At 64.6% G+C, this 14,236-nt stretch overlaps 1 protein-coding gene across 8 annotated transcripts in view; it reads left to right on the top strand.

Annotated features, from left to right (window-relative positions):
* The window catches only part of TNS1 (tensin 1), a 65,475-nt gene that overhangs the window by 2,747 nt on the left and 48,492 nt on the right, over nucleotides 1-14,236 (top strand). For 2 of the 8 annotated variants that reach the window (XM_065671560.1, XM_065671553.1), the window contains exons 2-3: nucleotides 229-343; nucleotides 1,517-1,554. In XM_065671560.1, the coding sequence (XP_065527632.1) occupies nucleotides 229-343; nucleotides 1,517-1,554 (153 nt within the window). Of the gene's footprint in view, nucleotides 1-228; nucleotides 344-1,516; nucleotides 1,555-8,745; nucleotides 8,813-14,236 lie in introns of those variants that run through there. The other 6 variants (XM_065671554.1, XM_065671552.1, XM_065671555.1 and 3 more) reach the window with 5 other exon arrangements.

The raw sequence follows: 14,236 nt of genomic DNA, 5'->3' as shown, positions 1-14,236 counted from the left end.
CGCTGCCCGCTGCCCACCCCCCGGGGACAAGCCTAGGATCGCCCCATCGCACCCCGCCGTGCCCATCGCCTCGCGGCCCCGGGTGATGGGGTCCAGGGACACACATGCTTGTTGCCATGGGGAGGATGGAGGATGACCCCCTGCCCAGAGGGAAACTGAGGCAGGGCTGAGGGCCTCGGTCCGTGCCACCTTTATCTCGCTGACGAAGTCTTGTGTCCCCTCTCCCAGCCCCAGGACCTGGAGGCCCCCCCAGAACACACTTTCGAGATGACGAGCTTCAAGAAGGTGAAGGCGTGTGGGATCTGCCGGCAGGCCATCACACGCCAGGGCAGCACCTGCCGAGGTGAGCTGGGGGCTTGCGCACGCGTGTGGCAAACGGGGTGTACTGGAGGGGCTGCAGGACATCAGGGGATGCACTTGTGTGCCTACACGTACAGCTGCTTGCACGAGGGTGTGAAGGTGGGAGCACGTACTTGTGCCAACCTCTGTGCACACACATGTGCGTGCAAGTGTTAGAGGGGCGTGCATGGATGTGCAAGAGCATGTGGGTGGGAAGGTGGCTGGAGGCAACGGTGGCCCACGGGGGCATGTGTGCATGTAGCCGTGTCTCAGCGCACGTGTGTACAGTGAGTGTGCAACAGTCGCCGCAGGAGTGTGCACACACATGCAGGTCTGTGTGCGCAGATGGGTGCTCACACCCTGGGCCATGCTTGCTGCTCGTGGTGCCTGGTGGGACACCGGCGGTGCTGCGGCCCCTCGCACGTGTGCCGCGCTGCTGAGCCCCGTGTGAGGCACGGCGGGCGGAAACACCACGGGCTGCGGGAACAATGCGGCTTCCTGCACTGCAGGAAACAGCCCCAAGGGGAGACAGGGCCTGCGGGGCAGCCGTGGCCATGGCTGTGGTGCATGGGGACCCTCATGTCCCACGGGGATGGGACATGTGGCTTTGCAGGGCTGCCTGGATGGTGTGGCAGTGCTCTGCGTTTGTGTGTGTCTCTGGCCTGCAGTGACCATGTGCATGTGCTGTTCTCTGCAGGGATACGGGCACAAGCGTGCAACAGAGGCAGGCGGGCAGGAGGTGGCATGGGCACTGGCAGCTCCCCCACGGCGCTCTTGTGCATGCCAGTGCACGTGCAAGGCCTCGTGCGACGTGTGCATGCATGGCTCTCCCTTCATGCCGTTCGCTCCTGGGCACTGGGGGTTGCACCCGCGTGCTCCCTGGCGCGCTGCGCACTGAGGGGGGGATGGTTTGCGCACGCTGGTGTGTGCCCAAGTGCCACATGCGTGTGCATGTGATGCTGTGCCAGTGCCACCCAGCGTGTGCATGCGCCTGTGCGAGGCATGGGCATCCATGTACATGTCCTGGCAGCCTGTGCCCAGTGCCAAGGTGCTGTGTGCCCTGCAGCGTAGGGTGACACCACCCGTCCTGCCCTGCACGTGAGGTGCCCTGGGGCTGCCCCCAGCAATGCTTCCTCTCCTGCCCCCTCTAACCTTCTCTCCCCTCTTCCTCCTGCAGGCTGCAAGCTCTCCTGCCACACCAAGTGCCAAGCCAAGGTAAGGCTGGCACCCTGAGGCATTCCAATCCGAGCCTGGGACATAAGGGACTTGAAGGGGGGATGCCACGGTCCATATGCTAGCTGAGTCCACCGGGTGGGCACCCAGATGGGCTGGTGTCACCAGTGGGTGGTGCTGACAGTGCCATCCTGCTGCCTGGCACGTGATGGCATGTGCCCATTCAGGAACAAGTTTGGGTTTTGGGGTGCAGCCCTGCTCAGAGGGGGCTGGCAGGGATCTGTGCCCCAGCATCTGGAGCTGGTGCCCTTTGTCAGGGTGGGTGCTGCTGCACGTGGGTGCCATGCGCTGTGGCCGAGCACTGCCGCTGGCATGCTTACAGGCTGAGCACATCTGGGGATACCCAGCGCCGCCGCAGGCGGATCTCTCTGGCAGACAGGAGCGGAGCTGAGGATGCCCAGTGGTGGTGGCTGCCTGTCCGGCTGCTGGGCCGGCGGAGGGGAGCCCTACTGCAACCCAGGTTCTCCGGAGAGCTGGAGGTGGGACAGCACCTGCTGCTGCGCTGCTGGGGCAGGGGAGGCTGCACATTCCCAAATCCACAGGGAGGCATGTGTGCCAGCCAGCTTGGGGTTGGCATCTCGGGCAGGAAGAGGCTGGTGTGCCCCGGGCAGGCAGCGTGGGCTGGGACATGCCCATGCCCGTGCCCATGCCTGTGCCTGGCTGGGCAGGGAGGGAGAGGAAAGGTCTGGGGGGGTTGAGGGGGCTGTCCTGGGAGACAGGCATGTGTTGGGCTTTGCAGGGTGCTGCGGTGGGGGGGAGCACTGAGCCGTGGCTGGGCTGGCGGAGGAGGTGGGGGCACCCCGGGCCCTGAGCAGGCAGGGCAGAGGTGGCCGGCAGGCTCAGTGGGGCTGTGCCAGCCCTGGGGACCGTGTGTGCCAACCCTAGGGACCTTGCACCACCCCAGGGAACCCCATGTCATCCTGGGGACCCTTTGCCATCCCAGGACCCTGTGCCAGCCTTGGCACCCTGTGGCACCCTGGTGACCCTGTGCCAAAGATGCCCGGGGGCTGAGGCCAGAGGAGGAAGTTTGCCTTGTGTTGCGGGGAGAGGCGAGGTGGGTATGGGATGAGGGGATGCCCACATTATGGCAGGCAGCGGCCGGGAGCATCTGCCAGTGATTTCCAGGCAGGAGGGAGTGTCAGGAAGCGCATGCGTCTGGGTGTGTTCCCAGTGGGGATTCTCTGATGTCTGATATGGGGTTGTGAACCATGAGGTTGCTCACACAAGGGTCCCAGCATATGGGTAGCCTGCGTGCAGGGGCAGCCTGTGGCTCACTCCAGCAGCCGGCTGCAATTCATTAGCCTCCATCACCCTTCCCACGCTCGCTGGAAGCTGGAGCCCCCTCTGTGGGGCCGGCTAGCTGAGGGGTGTGCTGCTGGGGGGGGGCGGGGGGGGGGGGGTACGTGCATGGGGCCAGGGCCAGGGGCCTTCCGCAGAGCTCCTTTGGGCCAGCGCCCAGGGAGGGGCTCCTCCGGCTGGGCAAGCATCCAGCTGACTCACACACCGGCTTGTTATTGTAGGGTCTCTGGGGAGGGCGAGTGTGGGGAGGGGGCTTGGCACTGAGCAGAAATGGCCTCTTGTATACCTGGAGCCCCTCACGTTTAACCCCTGCACCCCCAGTATGCTTTGAAGTGGGAAGGTGGGCTCACCTCCAAACTGCTGGCAGCTGCACCCCAAAGTGCATCCTCTTTCTGCCCTGGACATGCTGCCGAGGTCCCGGTGTTCCCCCCTCTAGTGGCTGCTGACCCTGGAGCCTGTCCCACAATGCTGTTGGCAGCATCTTCCCTTTGGTCCCCATCTTTACCCCATTGGGGCCTGCCCTAACTCCCCTGGCTGTCCCCCAGCACAGCTGGCTCCTGGCCTGGTTGGGGGGAAGACCCCACTTACCCCAAATGGATGGGGTATGGTGGGAGAGGGGAGAGATAGGGGTGTCTGTAAGGGGGGCTGGCGGGGTGTGAAGGGCTGTACTGGGGATGATGGTGTGGGGTGCTAGGGGGTATCTGGGGTGTGATGGGGATATTTGGGGGAGCACTGGTGTGTGTGTGGAGACACCAGGGAGGTTTTGGGGTGCTGGGGCGTGCTGTGTCCCCAAGGAGGCAGTCACTGGGCAGAGCTGTGCCAGGGGAGGCAGGACCTGTGCCCTGGCAGTGATCTGCACCCCTCGAGGTCCCCCTCTGCTTGAGGGACAGTGGTGGGGCCAGCAGCAGGACCTGTGCCCCACCGTGGCAGTGGTGCTGGCGGGGTGCCCGGCTCTGGGGGGGCCGTGGCAGCCGCACACACATCAGCTGGGAAGCACGACGCTGTTCCCATGCCCATGTAAGGCCCTTCTTGTGCTCGGTGCCTCCGCTCAGGGATTTTTCTTTGCTTAGTAAACCTCCCTCCCTCTGAGGAGGAGGACGGATGGACACTGGTGTGTATCTGACCCGCTGAGCCTGTCCTCTCCTTCCCTCCCTGCGCTGAAACTGCCTGCCCAAAACAAGGAGGGGTGCAGCTTCCTTTCAAAAGTGGGGAAACTGAGTCACGGAGCCTTGTCTGGATACAGGCAGAGATGGGGACATGGTGTTGGGTGCAGCGCTTTCTGTGGAAGTGGTCAAGTGGGGGTGAGCCTGTGTGTGGGCACGTGCTGGCTGTGGCACAGCCAGGATCTGGTGGTGACACTGCCCCCCCAGCCAAGATGGTGGGAGGAGCCCGAGGATGCTCCAAATTATGGAGCAAAGGAAGTGCTGGGGGTGTCCCCATCCCCTGGGATTCACTCACTCACTGTGGCTGGATTTTGCCATGATGCTACTTGGAGAGGCTGAGAACAGACTGGGGATGATGCTTCTCCCTGTGGCAGGAGCTCGCCTGCTGATGGCTGGTTTGGCTGGGGACAGGGAGAGCTGCGGTGTTTGGCTGCCGAACCGGCTGGCCATTGCCGGCGGGTGGTTCTGGGAAGTGGTGGCTGTGCCTGCCCCTGGGCCTGGCAGGGCTCCAGCCTGCCCTGCTCGCCCCGTACCACACTGGGGCCCGCAGCTCCTGGGGGAGCAGGGATGTCAGGGTGTGCCAAGGGGGAAACTGAGGCACAGCACATAGTGTGGGGCTGGCGCATCTGTGGGCTGCCTTGTCCCGCAGTGTCTCCCCTGGGAAGCTGACAGTAGCACTGGAGCCAGACTGGGATGATGGGCTATGTGTGTGAGTATGTGTGTGCTCCTGCAAGTGTGTGAGATTGCATGCGTGTGCCTGAACATGAATGTGTTTGCACAACCATGCATGTACAAATGTGTGCATGATCAAGCATGCTTGCAGATGCACACGTGTGTGTGAGCCTGCAGGGTATGCACGTGCGTGCAAGCACATCCATGTGTGTGCACAAGCGTGCTCGCACACGGTTGTGTGGTCACATGCGTGTGCTCCCAGCTCAGAACCATCCATCCCCACTGGCCCTGTGCCAGGCCCAGCTTGTTTTTCAAGTGCCCCCCTGCGATGGCACTCCAGAGGGGTTGTTTGTCCATCATTAAACCAGGGGCTGGAGCGGGGCCAGAGCTGGGCAGCCAGGCGCATCCTGGCCGGAGCAATTGCTCCCAGTGCCCGCAGAGCCAATGGGCCCTTCCTTGGTGGTGGGGGATCGCAGTGGGTGGGCACAGGGTGGTGATGAGGGGGATGTGTGTCTCCTGACCTCAGTGGGGAACCCCCACAGTAAAGTGAGTCAGAGCCAGAAGGGGAAACTGAGGCAGCGGGTGGTTGGACCCTTCTGGGCAGGCTTGACTCATGGTGATGGGTACCCTGCAGCTTGTGCCATGGCCAGAAGTCCAGGCAGTGCTGGAGGCAAGTCCATGTGGGGCATGGCAGGCTCCCCATGGCTGTGCCAAGAACAGGGGCTCTAGGGAGGGGACATCCATGTCCCAGCGTGTGCTAGGGGACATGTCCTGTCCCTGCTCACTGTCCCAGCCACTCTGCTCTCTCTGCACCCGCTGCAGCCTCTCTGCTTCCCTTCCCTGTCCCCGGTGTTCCATCAAAAGCCACCCCCCAGTGCTTTGGGACAGGTAATTAGAAACACCCCTAGTCTCCACACAGAGCAGGCCGCGGGGGGGAGGAATGCCGTAGGAATGTGTCCTTGGTCCTGGCACGGGCCCGGCCGGGGTGGCAGGGTGGGGGGCCTGCGGGGGTCAGCGCTGCCGCGGTGCTGTGCCAGGTCGTGTTTGTGCAGCGTGTCCTGGAGGGGGTTCTGCGGGGATTTCCCCCCCCTCCCGCTTTCCTTTTTCCCCTTCTTTACGTCACTGCCCAAATATTCAGCCTCTCTGAGCTCTGGGGCGGGGGGGGCCGGGGAGGTGTCGCCTTGGCTGCCCGGAGGAGCTGGGGCTCTCCTCTGCACCCGCCGGGTGGTGCTGCGCACAGGGAGGCCGGGCAGAGAGCAGGGCTGCTGAGACCGCCCAGCCTCTGCATGGGTGAGCAGGGGCCAGGGCTGGCCTGCGGGTGTCAGCTGGGCAGTGGGGACCGCCAGCCTCCCTCCCTCCTCGCGGGGAAGCAGGAGCAGATCCAGCCCTCCAGGGCTCTGTGGTGGTGGGAAGCGGGATCTGCACCGAGCAGGGGCTCCTGCAGAAGGCTTCTGCCTTGCTTCCCACCGATTTGCTCCCTTTGTGGCCACCCCTCCTGGGACCTGTGCTGGGAAGGGTGCTGGGGGTCCTCCGGGACCACCAAGGGGTGGCACTGACCCCAAACCAGGTGAAAGCTCTGGCTCGAGAGGGCTTCTACAGACCCTGCACTTGGGGCTTCACCTCCTGTGTGCTCTCACCTCTGGCGATGACCCCCCCCCCCGGCAGCTGGTCCCCAGGTTCCCCTTCTGCTGCTGACATCTGGAGTAGTGATGCTCAAGGGGGCTTGTTTAGGGTTGTGGAGGAGCTGGTTCAGGTGGAGGGTGGTTTCTCAGTGGGTGCTTAAGGGAGCCCACGGGGTGCAGAGGCCACTGGAGTCACTCGGTTGACTGCTGGACCTGCTCTCGCTGGTACATTGAGTTGATAGCTCCAGGAGGTGGCTGGAGTTCAGGGGTGTTGACAGAACTTCGCTGGCTGTGTCCTGCGAAGGGGACACGTCAGCTCCCCAGGGGACAGCTCCCGTCACCTTCCCGGGGACAGGCACTTGCTGTCAGTGCCCTTTGCTCATCCACTCATTTCCATCCCACTCAGCTACTTTCCCATTTGGCCCTGGCTCTTCCGCTGCTGGTGTTTCCCAGGGTCTGGGAGCTGGCCTGCAGCTGCCTCCCAAGGAACTGGGGCTATGGGGGTCCATATGGGGGTCTGGGCTGGAGCTGAGCTGGGATCTGTGCCCAGTTCCCCTCTTGCAGGATGTTCATTGCCCCTCCATCCCAGTTGCAGTATTCCCGTCTTTTTGGGGTGCCTGGTTTTTGGGGGCTGTGCTGCTGGCAGAGCTTGTTTGGGGGTGCCAGTGGATGCTGGCTAGGGGTTTGTCCCCAGCGTGGGGGCTGCTGGGATTCAGCTCCACGCCCTTGGGTGCCAGGGAGGACAGTGCGGCAGGTGCTTCCTCGGGAGGGGATGAGGAGGTGCCACCCAGGGATGTCGGGGCTCTGGTGCCTCATCCTCGGCAGCAGGAAAGGTCCACTGGTGCCTCTTGGCGCTCCTGTGCCATGGCACTATCCGGCTGCTCGGGAAACTGAGGCACGGAGGGGATGGGCAGGATCGGCTGGAGTGGGATTGCACTCGCAAAGATGATGTATTTACAGGAGTCTTGAAGGAGGGCAGAGGGAGAGCCCCCCACCACCAACCCCTCCCCGGTGACTCCTGGGGGTTGGTGAGGCAGGAGGGGTCCCCGAGGTGCTGCTCCGTGTGGATAGAGCCAGCCCCAGCCCTTTGGCTGAGCCCACACTGCGAGGACGGAAACGCAAACAGGAACGGGGAGGCGTTGGGTGAGAAAATGTCAACAGCGCTGGGCCGGGTGCCTGGCTCGCCGCCTCCCCGGCCCGCTCGCTGCTCCATGGGCCGCTGCCGGCGCCCCCCCCTGCCCCGCACTGCAGGGGGCTTCCCCCTGCGCTCCCGGCTCTCGCAGCACTGAGCACTTCCCCGCGAAGCAGCGGCGGGGCTGGGATGCTCCAGGGGTGGCCGGGGAGAGCAGAGCTCTGGCCATGGCCACACAGGGCCCCGGAGGAGGAGGAAGGGAGATGGGAGGAAGGCAAGGGGGATGCTGGGCACACCCTGGGTTTGGGACCGGCAGGTGGGGACTGGTGTGGCTTCACGTGCCGAGGGACAGCCGTGGCTTTTACAGCATTTTGGCCTTGCTTTTTACTTGCGGGGTGGGATGGTAAATCATCCTGCAAGGCTGGGGGTGCCGGGCACCCAAGGACCATTAACTGGGCACCTCGTCCTGCCTGTGGAAGGGGGGACCAAGTTGTGCCGGGGGGTGCCAGGCAGATAAAAGCCCCAAGAAGGGCCCCATAGCCCTGTCCCTGCTACCCTCCAGCCAAGGGCACAGGGACACTGGTGGCGTCACACGGGGCGATAAGGCCCCGACCCCGCTGCGCCCCATCACTTGCTGTGGCCCCTTAGCACGGCGTGCAAGGCGCTCTGCAAGGGGACGCAGTGGAGGTGTTGGGGGGTATCGTGGGTTTTCTGGGGGGGGGACGGGTGCCTGCCCGCTTGCTGGTACCCCTCACCCAGGGCCAGCTGCCCGATAAGGGCTCCTGGTTGCCTTTAAGGGCGTTTTTAGGGGAGGCGAGGGGAGCGGAGCGGGGCTGGACTTGGAGCGCGCCGTGCAGCTGGGAAGAGAGGGAAAAGGAGAAGAAAGAGGGAGAAGGAGCGAGAGGAGAAAGGGGAGTGGTGGAAAAAGCCGCCCGGGACCCCCTTCCTCCCCAGAGCCGGGGCCGGCGCCCCCGGGCTCCCCAGTCCCCGGCTGCCCCAGGGGTGCGGAGGGGAGCGGGGGGCCGGCGGGACCCCCTGCGCTCCTCCATCGCCGGGGTCCTGCTTGAGGGGAGCGAAACCTTTCGGCTCTCCCCCTCCTTCCCTCCCCTCCCTCCTCCCTCCGTCCTTCCTTCCTTCCTTCTCCAGGCTTGGCCCGGGGAGGGAGGGGGGCTCTGCCTGCAGTCTGCCTTCACGCCTGCCCGCCTGCCCGGGCGACGCCGGGCTCCCGCCTGCCCCCCCCGGCCCTCCCGGCCGCCCCCCGCGCCCCCCGGGCCAGGTGAGGCAGCGCTGCCGTCCCTTTCGGATGTAGGCAGGCGAGACCCCGGATGGATTTCGGGAGCGTCATGAACCAGGTACGAGTGGGCAGCGAGGGCAGGGGGGTCCCCAGCCCCCCCCGGGGGCGTGCGTGTGCTGCGCGGGGTGGCATCTCTTCAGGGGGCGGGGGATACGCATGACACCCAAGCGGTGATGGGGTGGTGCGTGTTGGGGGGTGCTGCCCCCCCCGCCTGTTGGGGGGTCCCAGTTGTCGCTCCCCAGAGGAGGTCTCGGGGTGCGGGGGGGCTTGGAGCGGGCAATGCGGTGCTCGCAGGGAGGAGGATCTGGGGAGGGGGCTCAGCGCTGCCGGCTGGGAGCTGTGAGCGGCTCGGGGGGGGGCGTGCTCCCCGTGCCCCCCTCCCCACCGGTGACCCGCGGGGTGCCCGGGGGGGGGGGACACAGGCGCTGGGGTTCGCGTCTCCTCCCGAGTGCGCAGGGACCTGTCCCCGGGGAGCCAGGGCTGCGCGGGAAAGCGGGGAACTCCCCCGGCGCCCCGCTCCCGCCCCGCGGCCGGGCGGGCGATGCCGGGCCGGTGCCTGTCAGCCCGCGGTGGGCGACACGGGAGGGGCGGCCCGGGGCCGGGACGCCCCTGGCAGCCCATGGGTTAACCCCCCCGCCCGGTCCCGCCGCGGGACCGTCAATGGTTAAACCCGGGTTAATGAGTGGCGAGGAGCCCGGCGGCCCCGGCGGGCGCACCCCCCACCGTCCCGAGCAGGGACCCCCGGCCCCTCGGCGCCGCCGGGCCCGCAGAGGGTTAAATCCGGCAGGGCATGTCGCGGCGCAGATGTTTTTGGGCTGTGCTCCTGGGAGAGGAAACGGCTGAGCGAGGCATCAGCCCTCCTGGTTTTAAGGGGAAAACAAGAGAAAACAGAGAACTGCTCCGTTCCCGGGGAGCCTGGTCCCGCTCGGCGTCAGAGGCAGCCCCTGGAGCGGGTCCGCTGACCCCCTGGGCTGTTGTGGGGCAGCTGGCAGGGACAGGGAGTTGACAGTGACTGCATAGCCCCCTTGGTCCTCATGGAGGGTGCTGGGGGGGGGGGCATCTGCTGTGTGACCAGTGCTGGGGGGAGCCCGAGCAGGCACCCCTTGTCCCTACAGCGTGGTGGCACTGGGAGGGCTGCTGTGTCCTGCCGGGAGTCTGAAGCCATCCCTGGGGGTGGCACCCCTCGGGAAAGCGGGTCATGGGAAAACGAGCCCAAGCTGCGCCATCTCTAATGAAGGCTCTGTCAGCGATCCTGCTGGCCCCTGTTCCAGGAAGGGCAGGGCTCCTGTTGCTCTGCGGGGCTGCTGTCCCCCTCCAGGGTACGTGATGTGCTTGGGGCTGTGCTCCCCTCTCCCTCCCTTTTTGGGGTCTTGAGCCAACGGGCCCATTTGCACTCTGACTTACTTAGGGGACGAGAGAGCTCTGCCTGCCTTGGGCCACTGTCCTGCTTGCTTTGCTGCTGTCCTGTGCCTGGCCTTGTGCAGCCCATCCGTCAGGCATCCTGTCACAGTGCCGGCAGCCCTGGAGCTGCCCTGCTGCGTGTTTGGGTGCAGAGAGAAGAGCAGCCCCATGGTTCGTCCCCTGCTTGAGTGGCTCCATCTCTTCTTCCCCCTCCTAACGCCGCAGATGGGGGACCCCAGTTATGGGGGTGCTGCTCACTGGTTCAGTGTCACTGCAGCCTGTTTGGCTCTGTCCCATGGGGTAGAGACGCAGCACTGACCTTGGTCTCCATCTTCTTGGGGCTTTGCCCCATGAGGGAAGCCCAGGGGCTTGGTACTGGAAGGCACAGACCACCTGGGGCAGTCAGGGCTTATTTTGGCACCATGACCACCATTAGAGGTGGGCTGCAGCCCCACAGGTACTGGCGGGTGCCCCTCGTGCCATAGGGCAGCCCAGAGCCTGCAGTAGGGTCTTTATGCCTAGGAAGGGGGCTTGCTGGTGCTCCACCAGCATCGCAGAGGGAATCTGGGGGGCAGGGCCCCACGCTGTGCTCACCATAGGGCACAAGCAGCCAGCCCATCTGCTTAGAGGCCAGTGTGCTGGCCAGTTCCATGTAAGTACCCATGCGCCAGCCAATTCTCTTGTCAGGATCCATCTGTTGATCAGCCCCATGTGAGAGTCCATGCGCTGACCAGCCTTGGGCAGGAGTCACTGCTCTGACCCACCCTGCAGAGAATCACTGCTCTGACCAATCCCGTGTCAGAACCCACACACTGACCAATCCCGTGTGAGAATCTGTGTGTTGACTAATCCTATCTAAGAATCCATGTGCTAGCCAATCCTGCATGAGAATCCATGCGCTGACCAATCTCAGGTGAGAATCCAGTTGCTGCCCAATCCCATTTAAGAATCCATGCATGGACCAATCCCACATAAGAACCTGTGTATGGCCCAATCCTGGTGAAGCCCCCTGCAGCAGTGTCTCAGCTAATCCCAGTGTGACTCCTGGCCAATCCCTAGTGTGGGGACTGCTCCCTGGCCAGTCCTGATGCTGGCTCGGTACCTGGAGGGGAGGTGTTGATGGGGGACAGAAAGCACCCCCATGCTCCCCCTCGAGGCAGGCTTGGTGCAGGGGGATAGTGACCCGGCGCTCTCCCTTGGGCCAGGCTGGCTGGACCAAGGCGAGGGCTGTTCTGGCAGTGGGGTGTCCCCGCAGCAGGGTAGCAGCACCCATGGGTGGGTGCTGGCAGCAGAGCATGGCTGGGGCTGTGGGGCTGGTGCCAGGCAGGCAGGCGCTGGCCCACGGGGCCGCATCCAGACCTGCTGCCTGCAGATGTTGCCTTTTTAGGCACTGGAGCTCAGCACATCCCTGCCTGTGGCCAGCCCTATGCCGAGGCAGCGCCTGCTGGCGGAGCAGGGTCAGCCCCTGTCCTGGGCATGTGGAGGCACTGCTGTCCCCCTCCTGACCCCCAAAACCTTCTTCATCCCCACAAAACAGGCCCTGGGGTGCTACTTTCTCCTCTTTCCCCTAGCTGGCACTTGGCAACCCTGGGGCTGATTGCTCAAACCAGCCTGGAGCCGGGACCTGCCCTTATTTGGGTTCAGACCAGGGCTATTTTAGTGGTGTTGCCTCCATCACAACCCCTCAGAGCTTCCCTGTGCATTGTCTTCCCTGTCCTGTTCTCCCCATGCTGGGCCTGCAGACCTGGCTGGCAGCAGGCTTCAGGGGAGGTCATCGCTCTCCTGGCCATGCTATGGGTGCATTGGGGTGCCAGTGGTGGCCCCAGGGCCAATGCAGGGTGGAAGAGCTGGTGTCCCCACAGGTATCTCAATTCCAATCTGCAGGGCTGGGTGCACTGTGTGACCTCTCTCCTGGCCCTGCTGCCGCCTTCCTGGCGGGGATGGGCCATGAGGCAGCTCCCTGAGGACATACCAGAGAGGGGACACAGAGGGGATAGGGTCCATCCCAGCTTGGGGGACATCTCTGGCACGGTGTTGGTTCTTTGCTCTGCAGTAACTGCCCTGGGTACTGCTAGCATCTCTTGGGCAATGCAGGGGCAGGGCAGCTCTGTGGCCGGTGCCCTGGCACGGGCACTGCCAGGCATCCCAGCACAGAGGGGATGGCGTGGTGACAAGCCGTGGTCCAGCTGCGGGGCAGGACAGGGATGCTTGGAGGGAAGCCTGGGAGCAGTGAGACCTCCATGCCCCGGCGTCAGCCCAGCCTGACTCATCCGGAGCCTCTGGCCAAGCCGCTCCCCTGCCTTTCGGCACAGCTGCCCCCCCTCCCGAAGGGGGGAACCCCCCAGAGCAGCAGAGCCCTGAGTGCTGGTGGGGGCAGAGAGGGAGGGGTTGTGTGGTGCTGGGGTGCTGCCTCCTCCCTGGCACCCTTGTGGCAGGGAGCTGAGGCTCCATCTGGCCACCCTGTGCCTCGTGTGCCGGGCGTGCTTGGCAGGGTGGAGCTGGGGCGAGGGGGGAGCGGGTGCGGATGGAAACATGCCGTCCTCCCGCTGGGGACTTGTTGCATAAACAGGAGATTTGCCAGAGCTCCAAGAAATGTGAGGGCAGGAGCAGGCAGCACGTGGTGTGGGCCGGGGGGGACCTCACCCCCAGGCAGGGCAGTGGGGTGGCTGCAGGGGCACTCTCTGAGCCTAGACCCTGTAGATCCTTATGGCTGGTGGGGGTAAGGATGCTGCAGCTGATCCCAGCAGGAATGGGGAAACAGGGCTGCTGGAGACGGGAAAACCTTCCCTGACACCTCAACTTGGTGGCTCCAGCCCATCCCCTTCTGCATGGGGTGTCAGAGCAGGCATCCTGCTTTGCCCCACACTTTGGCTAAGAGGGCGTTTGGCGGGGCTTGGGGACTGCTGTGGGGCTGGTGAGCAGGGGAAGGGCTCTGGGCTGGCTGGGGCATTGCTGAAGCCCTGGGGGTGGCCCTGGACACCCTCCCCCTTGCTTGAGGCAGGGTCTGAGGGTGAGCAGAGAGCCATGGGGTGCATGGGGAGGAGATGCACAGCCCAGCTGGGATGTGGGTGGCACAGAGCTTAGGTGGCCTTGCTGGGGAAGCCATCCAGCATGGGGTGACGTGTGCTGAGCTGGCATTGGTGCATTGGTGGTCCCATGGGATGCCAACTTGGCCACTGAGTCACTATCCTCTTTGGCAAAAGTGTTTCCAGCCCACAGGGTGGTTTGGACGGGGGACGCCCTTCCTGGGGGGTGGAGGGAATAAGGTCCCTTTTTCCCCCTCTTTTGGGATCCAGCTCTCTTCTGCACAGAGAGGAGGGCTGTGCCTGCCTGATGCTGGCTCAGTGTGGGGTAGACCAGGATGTCAAGGGAAACCCCTTTTGATAGCAAGTCTCCTGCCCCAACACACCATCCAGGCTGGCTTGCTGGTGTCTTAGTGCCTGGCCATGGGAAGCGGCTCTGGCATGCCAGGGTCTGCTCGAGGGCTGGGGTGGGTGTTGCTGCATCTGCTCCCGGCATCGCAAGGGTCAGCACCAGCCCGGATATCGGACGGCTCGGGAATGTTTATCGGAGCTCCTGGGGAAGGGAAAAACAAAAACCGCCACCCAAAGGAAGGGATATGCGTCAGAGATGGGCCTGCATCGCCCACCGGCAGCCGGGCGGGCCGGGCTGTGGGCTCCGGGCCAGCTTGTGACCGGCGCAGGCAGCCGGGCTGGGGGGACCCCTGCGCGCCCCCAGCCCATCCTGTGCCCAGTGCTGCACTGACCTAGCCTGCTCCCGGAGCACAGGGCCCCTCCTTGGAGGTTTGTCTCCCATCAGCCCTGCTGGCATTGCGTGAGCTGGGCCTGTAACCCATGGGGATGCTCTGGCTGGAGCAGGACCTGACAATGCCCCTGGGCTCCTCCACGGCTGCAGGAGCTGTTTCGCTAAGGGAGGAGGAGGAGGGAGAGGAAGGATTTGGGAGGGAGATGCGAGCGTTGGTTGCAGCGTGGAGAAGGCTCTGGGGTGTCTCATAGCCAGGTACGTGGTGGATGTCTGCATTCCTCCAGCTTTGCTCAGTGCATGTGAGCTGGTGCTGAAG

Source organism: Lathamus discolor, chromosome 3, assembly GCF_037157495.1.
Source record: "Lathamus discolor isolate bLatDis1 chromosome 3, bLatDis1.hap1, whole genome shotgun sequence".
Taxonomy (NCBI): Eukaryota; Metazoa; Chordata; class Aves; order Psittaciformes; family Psittacidae; genus Lathamus; species Lathamus discolor.
This window is presented reverse-complemented; position numbering and strand designations above follow the sequence as displayed.